Below are 12,191 nucleotides of genomic sequence, written 5' to 3'. Positions count from 1 at the left end.
TGGGCTTTATTCAAAGTGAGTATCTTCCTTGTCTTTATATCTATTTTGTTTAAGTCACTATTTTTGTAGTTTATTATTCCAAACGTGTATAAAAGAACTGGTGTGGCATAAGTGTTGATCGTTATGAGGTTTCTCGCGCTAAGTTGTGTGTTAGTGATGCATTTTACTCTTTTGAAGTACTCTCTTTTCACCTGATCCTGAATTCTTTTATGATCTATTTTGCCTGCTTCATCTATACCTAAGTATTTATAATTTTCGTCTTCCTTCAAATGTTCGAAGTTTAAGCCACTCAACAGTATGTGACCTTCGCTCTGGTGCTCAGCTCTCCTTCCAGATGTTAAATGAAGCACATTGCATTTATTTAAGCCAAATTCCATTCCTATGTCTCTAGTAAAAATCTCTGTGCTATCAAGTAAAACTTTGAGGCTGTTCTTACTGTTGGCATATAACTTTAAATCATCCATGTATAATAAATGGTTAATAGCTGTATTGTTTTTAAGTTTGTACCCTTTTTGTATGTATTTATTCAGAAGGAATGATAAGGGATTTATACCTAAGCAAAACAGTAGTGGTGACAGCGAATCGCCTTGGAAGATACCACGGCGGACAGCTATTAGGTCTGTTGTCACAGAGGCATTCACGCCACGGGCCGCCATGATCACCTTCCATGAGGGCATAACCTTCTTTAGAAAGTCAATGATAGTAGGTGAGTATTTATACAATTCAAGAACTTTAAGTAGCCAGTCATGGGAAATACTATCAAAGGCCTTTCGATAATCAACCCAGCCCATACTAAGATTTTTCTGACACTGATGGGCGTCTTCCAGGATTGCTTTATTAATCATGAGATGATCCTTACAGCCCCGAGCGCGACGCCTACATCCTATTTGTTCTGGAGCCAATATATCATTAGTTTCGCAGTGTTCGTATAGTTCGTTTGCAATTATAGAGGTGAGGAGTTTATAAATGGTTGGCAGGCAGGCTATTGGTCTCCAGTTCTGTGGATATTGTGTGTTATCATTCTTTGGAATTAAAATAACTTGTCCAGTGGTGAACCATTCTTCCAGCGTCTCTCTTCCATCTAATAGTTTGTTGTATAAGTGAGTAATGTGTGGGTGTATGTTAGTGAGGTATTTTAAGTAATAGTTCTGTATTTTATCGAGTCCAGGCGATTTCCAATTATGTGTTTTTGTGAGGTGAAACATTGACGTTGTCTGTGGGTGTATGTTCCAGTACGGTCGTCAGTGTAGGTTGTGTATTGTTCACTAAAGATGATGGTATAACTAAAATTGTATTGTTGTCAGGTAAATTACTGTTTGTTTCCCTATTAGATTGTTCTGCTTTCATTTTAATTTCTTGTAATAGCTGTGTTGAAACCCATTTTCGGTTGATTATGCTTCGGGCTTGGTTGGATAGTGTGTTGCCTGTGAATTTATGTATCTTAGGATTATTTGGATTTCTTTCTTTAAAATACATTTCTAAACGCTTCATAAAACCTACTCCTTCTGCCTTAGCCTTGTAGTAACAAAACATTAATTCGTGTATCTCTTCTGTTGACCACTTTCTTCTTGAATCATTAGTATCTACTGAACTTGTCATGGTCTCTACCAATGGACCGGCAGAGCTAGTGGGAAGGTCCCCGCTCTGCAAAGTTACATCGGTGTCTCGGTTATGGTCGGCTGTGGTCCTTTCGGATTCCCCGGCTCTCGCCCGCCTGTTCAACGAGAAGCCACTGACGGTCCGTATACTGTCACATCCAGCGTCAGCTCCAGACGTGCCCCGACGATCACCCTCGGGTAGCGACATTAAACGTTTACTTTTATTTCTTCTCTCCATTTGTTTGGGGGTTTCCATGGCCCTTTTGGTCAACTGATTAGTAATTTCGTTTCAGATGTCCGCCTCTCACGTGGCTTAGATGTTTTACACGGACGTGGGTTTGGGCCTTGAGAGGCAAATTATTATTATTATATTTAAAATTATTATTATATTTATTGTTATTATTATATTTATTGTCATTATTATTAGGGAGTTCGACGCTATCCACTAAGTACATGTATTTTCTACATAGATAAAGCAATAAAATATCTAAGCAATAAAAAAAAATAAAAAAAATAACGACATGAAGGCGTTTAGCTGCCTTTGATTTTATAGGCCTCATATAATATATGATTATGTTTTATGATATTTATGTTTGTGTCTAACGCATCGTCGCCTTAACAAAAAAAGTTTAAAATCAGTCGCTCTGTGCAAATACCGCTTAAAATTCTCCCGACAGCTTCAAATTTCAAATAAACGCCTTCATAACCGGTTACAAACGAAATGATTAACAGGAAAACACTTAAAAACACGCCACTGATGATAATTCGTTAGACTTACGATTGTGAATTTTTATTCAAAGACCAAAAAAAAAATCGATTCCAAAGAATCGATCTTTCTTTTTATTGCTTAGATGGGTGGACGAACTTAAAGCCTGGTGTTCACTGGTGGTAGGACCTCTTGGGAGTCCGCGCGGGTAGGTACCACCACCCCGCCTATTTCCGCCGTGAAGCAGTAATGCGTTTCGGTTCGAAGGGTGGGGTAGCCGTTGTAACTATACTGAGACCTTAGAACTTATATCTCGAGGTGGGTGGTGCATTTACGTTGTAGATGTCTATGAGCTCCAGTAAAAACTTAATTTTTTATATTTTTTTATTGCTTAGATGGATGGACGAGCTACAAGTGCCAATTTTTTCATCGAAATTTTGATAATCACGTTTGATGTCCGTGGACCACAGCTTCAAGCACCAGAAACTTATATGCCGCAAAATTAACATCGTGTTCTGAATTCGACAATATTCTGAATACGATTAACAACTCTCAAATAATACAATATGCAATTTTCAACTTTATGTCAAGGAAGTAACGGTGCAAAACTAATGTCAGATGTTTTCATAATTCGATAAATTAGGTAAAAAAAAACTCAAATATGATTTGCGATTTTCAACTTTATGTCCAAGATATCAAGGACGTTGAACTTGAACGCGAAACTCAATTCCGAAAATATGTAATTTCAATTTATATTTCAAAAAAATTCCTGAAATAATGCTGTGCGATCTTCAACTTTATGATAAGGAGGTCAACACATTCCGATGTAAAAGTCTATTATAAAGTTTGGCTTTTAAAAAAAAGTGTGTTACTAGGTTTTTTTTTGTTATCGAACACAAGAGTTAGACGTCATTGTCAACTTGAAGTCTGCAATGTCAATAACATTGGCAAAACACCGTTATCAGTTCGTCAACGCGAATCAATAACTTGTAATAAATACAATTTTACTTTTAAATACATAATGATAGAGCACAATCTTTTAATAACAATAAATTTTTGGGCTCTTAAAGAAGATAATATGCACAGATTATACACACACAAATGGATAATAAATGTAAATATATTATTATAATAAAACTGATCTTTGTTTTAGAAATCATAATTATTAAGTTAATGAAAAAACTTACCGAACAATATTACCGATAAATATAAATACATTATTTTGTTAAAACGTAACTCAGACTATTAAATGCGTCACATCAATACATTGATTTGCACAAAAATCAACACTAACAAGGAAAATCAATTAAATAACTTTTTGACTAAATCATTTTTACACTGCAGTGATATTTTTATTCACTAATATTATTAAATTCGATGTTTTTTCTTAGTAATTAATTGTAATAATAATTTATTATTACTGTCGTCTTGTTTTGTATTAAGTTCTTAATGTTTGACTGTCTATCTGCTCAGAAGACAAGTGAATGACTGTGGGATACCAGTTTCGAAAAAAATAATACGAAAACTTATATCCATTTTTTTCTTCGATTGTCATCCTGAAGATTGGCCTGATTTTTTGATCAACGTTACTCATGGACATTGACATTGCCACTGCCTTGGCAAGAAATAATTTGGTGCTCTGAACACTGGGAACACCGAAGAAGAAATGTGATATCAACTTCTTAATTCTGGTGCTTGGTTTATAGTTTGCGAAACAATAAGGCTTAAAAACCAATTACTTTAAACTATCCAAATGTTAAATATCAACTTCTCGTACTAGTATTATGAAGACTACTTCATAGCGCTCGGGAAAGATTGGGATGAATCGATAGCCAGACGGTATATCATTAATTTTTTTTTCCATAGGAGAAAATCGCCAGATCCCCACCAGCACGGCGGGTGGGGTGTGTGGGAGTTGAACCTCACTAAAAACTCCTGCCGCTCACAGCCGGCGCCCTATCCCTGACCGGGCCAGAGCCCAGTTGGGCTATTGAGACGGCGGGTTTACGCATAGCATATTACATCCATCCCACAGTCCCCCAGACGCCGGACTGGCGGCCGCCGGTGATACGAACGCCGCCGGTTCCCTCGGTTGACGGGCCCGGAGCCCACCTTGACGGGCCGCGATGCTCTCTTATGATGAGAGTAGCGTGGAAGTCTCTTATGATGAGCACGAGAGTATCTGGCACGCCCATGTTATACAGTTTGTAAATTAAGCCGCTGTGACAGATTTTGTCTAACGTCTTCGCGTTTGTGTAATAGTCACTTGTTTAATTTGCTTTTTTTTTGCTGTCATTATATTATTATTATCTCCGACGTTTCCAATTATTTACAGTTTTCGATACTGAAAAAAAAAGTGAGAATAAACCATAAAAGTAGTTTTAATAATGTTAGCTAAAACTGTGTTTGACAGTAATTATTACATAGCTATTTCAATATATTTGAAAAAGCCAAAATGTTGCATTTTTTTAATACTAATATTCTGGGAATTTCAGTATTTTTTCCGAACACGGCAACATTATAGTCAGCCGTCAATTGCGTCGAACAGGTTATTGAGGTTGTGCCATTAATGATAACGGGCTTTGAGAGTTTTTAAAGCGTACGTACACTTGACCTTTGCTACCGGTCATTCGTCAGGGGTTTTTCTATAATCTTCTTTACTTTTTAATACTTGAGTTCTACCTCTCGCTCGCACAGTATAATGTTCGACAGAGATAAAAAATAATGCGAAAAAAACCAAACTGCCTTAACAGTGCTAACGAAAATAATGAAAAGCGAAAACCATGCTATGTGTCACGTCATCTCGTATCCTCCCGGTCCACTAACGGTGCTTTTAGGGACCCTAAGAACCGGTGATGGTTCTCGTCGAATCCGTCGCTTGCGACGAAGGGCTCGGCGAGTAAATTAACCCGCAGACACAGCCCACTGATTTTCTCGCCGGATCTTCTCAGTGGGTCGCGTTTCCGATCCGGTGGTAGATTCTGCGAAGCACGGCTCTTGCTAGGGTTCGTGTTGGCAACATCGTCAGGTTTGAGCCTCGTGAGAACCCCCGTTGAAAACTTGTATGTAGATTAAAATTACTTTTACGTTTTAACCTCGGTTTTATTATTGTCATCGTCTACTTGAATATACATAGAAGAGAATGTATGTTCGTATGTAAGTTTGAGTATATTCACCTAAAACTCGAAAACCGTTAGCCCAAATATTATGAAATTGCACACAGATTAGAGGCGACATGAGCACTCGACGGACGTGGTTACTTTAGTGCCGGATAGATGGCGCTATTGGTAGGAAATTATCTTTCGGACCCATAAGTCGAATCTGTTTGAAATCTATATCAAGGTATAAAAGACTATTTGGGTTAAGAGACATTTGACGCTTAACACGCGACATTTATCTTTGTATTAGGTGCGTTTTATTTGGTACTAGCTGACCCGGCAGACTTCGTAGTGCCTCGACCGATAAATAAAAGACCTAAACTATTGAATAAAATAGACATAAAACAAACAAAAGGAATCCGTCCGACAGGGGACACATTAAAGGAAAAACAAAATTCTGTTATTTTTATTTAATTCTGAGCATTTTCATATTTATCTACCTTTTAAACCTTCTCTGGACTTCTACAAATAATTCAAGACCAAAATTAGAAAAATCAGTCCAGCCGTTCTCGAGTTTTAGCGAATTCATATATATAATATATTCCTAGTCAGGTCATAAGTATTGTCACACAGTAAAAACTTTTCTTTTAGAATGCTGGCCACAAAAAAGTTTATTGAATTCGAATTTCGAATTGTTTATGAAAATAAAAATGTATACTTTTAGAATTTTACTCATTTTTAAATATGGAGTGGACGCTTAAAGAAGACCGTGTTGCAGTTATTGCGTTGCATTGTTGCGGTTACGCGCCAATTCAAATTTTTAACATACTGAAAAATTTGAATATAACCAAAAGATTAGTTTATCGTACCATCAAACGATACAATGAAGACTCTAGTGTAGATGACAGGTCAAGAAGTGGTCGCCCCCGGTCTGTTAGGACTCCAGCAGTGATAAAAGCTGTGAAGGCGCGAATTCAAAGAAATCCCAAACGTAAGCAGAAACTGTTGGCCCTTCAGATGGGGTTAAGCAGAACCACGGTGAAAAGGGTGTTAAATGAAGACTTAGGGCTTCGGGCATATCGAAGAAAAACAGGGCATCGTTTGAATGCTCGTCTAATGGACCTGAGACTGAAGAGATGCCGCGCTTTGTTGAAGCGGTACGCGGGAAAAAAATATCGGGAAATTCTTTTTTCGGATGATAATATTTTACCGTAGAAGAGAGCTACAACAAACAAAATGATAAGGTGTACGCACACAGTAGTGAAGAAGTGAGCAACCGTATTCCGCGTGTCCAACGAGGTCATTTTTCATCCTCGCTCATGGTATGGTTGGGAGTTTCATATTGGGGCTTAACAGAGGTACATTTTTGTGAGAAAGGTGTAAAAACGAATGCAGTTGTGTATCAAAATACAGTCCTGACGAACCTTGTGGAACCTGTTTCTCATACCATGTTCAATAACAGGCACTGGGTATTCCAACAAGATTCGGGCCCAGCTCATAGAGCGAAGAGCACACAAACTGGCTGGCGGCGCGTGAAATCGACTTCATCCGGCACGAAGACTGGCCCTCCTCCAGTCCAGATTTGAATCCGTTAGATTACAAGATATGGCAACACTTGGAGGAAAAGGCGAGCTCAAAGCCTCATCCCAATTTGGAGTCACTCAAGACATCCCTGATTAAGGCAGCCTCCGATATTGACATGGACCTCGTTCGTGCTGCGATAGACGACTGGCCGCGCAGATTGAAGGCCTGTATTCAAAATCACGGAGGTCATTTTGAATAAACTTTAGTGTCATAAGAATCTATGTTTTGTTAAGTTCATTTTGGTATATGAATGGTTACATAATGAATAAACTTGTTTCAATTATTTTACATTAAACATGTGACAGAATTTATGAACTGACTAGGTATATATTTCCATCGACAGCTCGATGTTTTTAATCGAATTTCAATTAAATTTACTCCATTCGAAGAGTTGAAGAAGTTTTTTTTTGTCAATGATATTTTTTTCAAATTTTTAAACTTATATGGCTCTAGCCTGGCACCCTTCCACGTCATTACGGATCGTCCCGATCCATCAACGGTGCTTTTAGGTACCTGAAACACCGGTCACCGTCCTAGTCGAACCCGTCGCTTGCGACGAAGGGCTCGACGAGCGAATTGACCAATAGATACAGCCCACTGAGTTTCTCGTCGGATCTTCTCAGTGGGTCGCGTTTCCGATCCGGTGGTAGATTCTGCGAATCACTGCTCGTGCTAGGGCTAGTGTTAGCAAAATCTCTCTCAGCTATCTACCTCTGAATCGGAAACGCGACCCACTGAGGGCATTAGCAAACCTATTTTATTTCAGGCCGGGTTCTAGCCTCCTAATAGGTCTCCGCGCCTAGGGGACGCGCGGGGTATGTGGGACTTGACGATCTGCAGACGTTGGACGCAGACCGCAGGCCCAAGCATATTTTAGGGCTCTACCGCACTCAACGACTTCCCTTTACTCTCACACCCGACACCCGATCTGTCTGAGGTCAGAACCCGGTCAGAGTAGGGGGTTCCCGCGGTCAATACTACAACCAGACACGCGGCGCCACCCCGAGGACGCCCGACCGACGGGTCGTCGAGGCGATAGTCGACGACCAACGACGTCAGTCTCCGCGTACGGCGGCCTTACCAGGCCGCCCGGGCGATGGTATTCCGAGATACCCCGCTGGGCCAGAACCAGCCTGCCGGGTTGGAACGCAATACATCGCCGACCGGGTTGCTCTTCCACAGTATGTTCGGCGATGACAGCGACGACGACAATGCGGACCGCATCGCAAGCCTCAGCCGCCGACGCGTCGTCCCGTCCTCCTGGTGCCAGCGCGATAGAGTGACAGTAGCGTGCGGCGCAGCCTCCACCCTCCGGTCAATTGAGAGCACAAACTGTTGAAAACCCAACAAATTGGTATAAAACCTTTTTTATTGTTGTCGTTGTGGTTTTTGACATTACATTTGAATTTTGAATTTTGGAATGTCTTAGTTTTGTCAATCTCTTTTTTCCGTGCTATTGTACGCGATTTATAAAATTTCTAAAATATAAAAATTTTATACGTACAATCCTCGCGAGTTTATTTATCAAGTTCCTTGCCCATCCTAATCATACAGTCCACTACGTAAATTGTTTTTTTTTTGTTTTTTACGTATAAAATTTATATATTTTAGAAACTTCGCGTACAATATAGCACACGCACAATAGCACGGAAAAAAGAGAATGACAAAACTAAGAGATTCCAAAAGTAAAAATTCAAATTTAATGTCAAAAACCACAACGACAACAATCAAAAAGGTTTTATACCAATTTGTTGGGTTTCCAACACAAACCTTGCCCTGCGTAGTGGACGCAGTCTCGACATGAGTACTTTTTCATGGCTCAGGCTGTGAACGAACTAACAAACTTATTATTAACTAGCTGTACCCGTCCGCTTCGCTGGCCAATTAAAATTAACATAATTATTTCTCACCCTCACAAAGATTCTCATCATTAACGCCCCTGCAACTGGTGTAGGGAGTCCAACACTCATATAAATATTAGCCTATCCATTAAGTACACCCCGGTCACCGTCCTCGTCGAACCCATAGACACAGCCCACTGAGTTTCTCGCCGGATCTTCGCAGTGGGTCGCGTTTCCGATCCGGTGGTAGATTCTGCGAAGCACTGCTCTTGCTAGGGTCAGTGCTAGCAACTCTCCGGTTGAGCCCCGCGAGCTCACCTACAAACGTTAGGGTGAAGCTGAAATAGCCTCTCAAGGCACCAGCATAGGTAGGAAAATAAAAGTACACGTATTTTCTACATGGACACCAAGTTTCAAGTCAATCGGATGCATGGTTCAGTAGTTATAACGGAAAAATCACTGTAGATTTATATATTCGTATAGATTATAGAGGCCCATATATATCATAGTATGAATGCAGCCATCTCAATTGCTTAACGGTTGTCTGTTTCGCGCCAGAAATACGGTTTTTTTCCCCCGACTTATTCTAGTGACCTCGAGAGGTTATACTAGATTCCCGTGCGAGTAGGTGAGCTCACGAGGCTCTAACGTGTTGACGTTGCTAACACTTGTCCTAGCAAGAGCAGTGCTTCGCAGAATCTACCGCCGGATCGGAAACGCGACCCATTGAGAAGATCCGGCGAGAAACTCAGTGGACTGTGTCTCAGGGTTAATTTACTCGCCGAGTCCTTCGTCGCAAGTGACGGATTCGACGAGGACGCTGACCGGTGCTTGTGGTACCTAAAAGCACCTCTAGTGGATCGGGAGGATCCGTAATGACGTGCTTAGGGCGACGTCGACTGTTTACCATTCGGTCCACAGGATCGGATAGGAAATAGGCGATTTAGTCGTAAGTTTTTATATATTTGTTTGGGTTGGCGTAATAACAATACTCGGAGAATTTTATGTTTGAGAGATTACTGGTGGCCTGGAGGCCTTTCCAGTTTCACCAGGACAGGTGGGCGAGCAAAGGCTCAGCCAGGAGGGGCAGGATTAGCTAACAGCTGCCCGAGCGCCTCCGAAGGAGACCTAACAACTCAAAGGCAGATGCTTCGCGAATGAATCTACTACCGGATATTATTCGGATGGCAACAGCTTTATTTACAACGAGAATAGTTCGTAGCACAGCAAATATTGTCTGGCGTAAGTTTATTTTAACTTAATTTGTCAAATAAAACAAATCATTCGTGTGTGCTTTAGTTTTTTTTTTTACGTCAGATAAAAACTAAGGAATTATAGTTTACAAATATTTGAAACAGTCTGTTGACAGTAAATTCAACGTCATCATATCACACAATCACATAATCACACACTCATGCTCACGCAATTAGATGATAATCATTGTCTAAATCTTACAACTGTCTTTTTCAAGGCAAACCATCGCTACGATCAGGCTTGCTGTGGCATTACACAGCCTAGCGATTCCTAAACCTTTTCCGGCTTCGGTCAGTCTTTTTCAAGACTAAGACCCCCGCTCGGCTTCCGCCCGCTGTAGCAAATACAGCCCGAGCGGGTTCCTTCCTGAACTCCTGCTAATTGTTGTTTTCACGGCATAGGCACTCCCCCCCCCCTGCTATCACTGCTGTACATTACAGCGCAGGGGGTTTTTACCTCTTCCCAAGTGACTCGTCGAAAAGCGGGTCACTCGCGTTTCTTCATGGAGACCAATGATGAGAAGATTTTATTTGCCGAGTTCGTCCGCGAATTTTGCCCCGGTCTACAAGGTCAATCGCACTAAGCACGCCGACATCGACATCAACCTCACGAAAAGCACAGCGGTGCTCTTCAAAAGGGGTCGCCCTCCGAGCACCACTTTGAGCATCCCACTCTCGACTAGGCGCGTCAACACCTCCGCCTCCGCCATTCGCCCAATCATCATGTACGACCAACCCATACCGTGGGCCCCGAAGGTCAAATACTTAGGCGTCACCCTCGACAGAGAGATGACATTCCGCCCCCACATAAAGACGGTACGCGACCGTGCCGCCTTCATACTAGGACGTCTCTACCCGATGATATTCAGGCGAAGTAAATTGTCCCTTAGAAATAAGGTAACACTCTACAAAACTTGCATACGCCCCGTCATGACCTATGCAAGCGTAGTGTTCGCTCACGCGGCCCGCACTCATTTAAATTCATTCAAGATGCGCCACTTCGATAAAGCGGCACGACACGAGAACCCTCTTATCGTGGCCGCCGGTAACTACATTCCCGATCCTGCGGACAGAATGAATTGCAGTCGATGTCGCCCCAAACACGTTATTTTGGATCCTCCCGATCCACTAACGGTGCTTTTAGGTACCTCAAGCACCGGTCATCGTTCTAGTCGAACCCGTCGCTTGCGACGAAGGGCTCGACGAGTAAATTTAGAATGATCGATGGGGTTCAATGGCTAGTGGAGTCCGACACGGCCCGGCCTGATCCCGACAAAAAAAAGGCCACGATGACTACGCCTTTACGAATTAGTTTAATATTGCAGTTTTGACTCCGGTGACCGATAACGCGTTACGAAAGACACGTAACACGTGTAACTACGGGCCACACGTGTAACGCGAGAAAAAAAATCTCTTTCGTCATACAGTCCACGCTATTAAAGATTTGCCGGAACAAATATGTCTTCAACTGTAGTCAAGGCGCTGTTATCAGACAAGAAAAAAAAATTGTTGGAAACTTTTTTTTTTGTTTGTGAACCTAAACCAGGGTTCGGCAACCTTTTGTGCCGGAAGAGCCAAAAATCACAATCTTCAAAATTAGCTTTTTTTTACAATAAAATATATTTTTACGCTATTTTCAATTTATTAAAATTTATTTCCAATTTTTTAGTAGAATTTTATATAAAGCGTGTTTTTTAGTTTTTTTAAACAATTTTTTTTTATTGCTTAGTTGGGTGGACGAGCTCACAGCCCACCTGACGTTAAGTGGTAACTGGAGCCCATAGACATCTATAACGTAAATGCGCCACCCCCCTTGAAATATTCTTAAGGTCTCAGTATAGTTACAACGGCTGCCCCGGCCTTCAAACCGAAACGCATTACTGCTTCACGGCTGAACTATGCGGACTCACAAGACGTCCTACCTCCAGTAATTACGCAAATTATAAATTTGCGAAATTGATTTTTATTACACGACGTTGTTCCTTCGCCGTGGAAGACAATCGTGAACATAATATGTTAAGTACGTATTTCACTTATTTTGATAAAATTGGTATCCGCCTGCGGAATTCGAACACCGGTGCATCGTTAGATTTACGAACGCCCCGGACGTC

General features: G+C 41.3%; 1 protein-coding gene and 1 long non-coding RNA gene across 2 annotated transcripts in view; one reads left to right on the top strand and one right to left on the bottom strand.

Moving 5' to 3' along the window:
* LOC101746626 (modular serine protease) overlaps positions 1-3,917 on the bottom strand; it is a 29,312-nt gene extending 25,395 nt beyond the window's left edge. The window contains exon 1 of the mRNA XM_038019869.2: positions 3,492-3,917. Coding sequence (XP_037875797.1) covers positions 3,492-3,522 — 31 coding nt within the window. The 5' untranslated portion in view covers positions 3,523-3,917. The remainder of the gene's footprint in view (positions 1-3,491) is intronic.
* On the top strand, positions 3,121-4,760 carry LOC134201343 (uncharacterized). Its single transcript, XR_009976576.1, has 2 exons — positions 3,121-3,418; positions 4,171-4,760. It is a non-coding gene; the product is annotated as an uncharacterized LOC134201343 (long non-coding RNA).
* Positions 4,761-12,191: the final 7,431 nt, after the last annotated feature.

This window comes from Bombyx mori, chromosome 24 (genome assembly GCF_030269925.1).
Source record: "Bombyx mori chromosome 24, ASM3026992v2".
NCBI lineage: Eukaryota > Metazoa > Arthropoda > Insecta > Lepidoptera > Bombycidae > Bombyx > Bombyx mori.
This window is presented reverse-complemented; position numbering and strand designations above follow the sequence as displayed.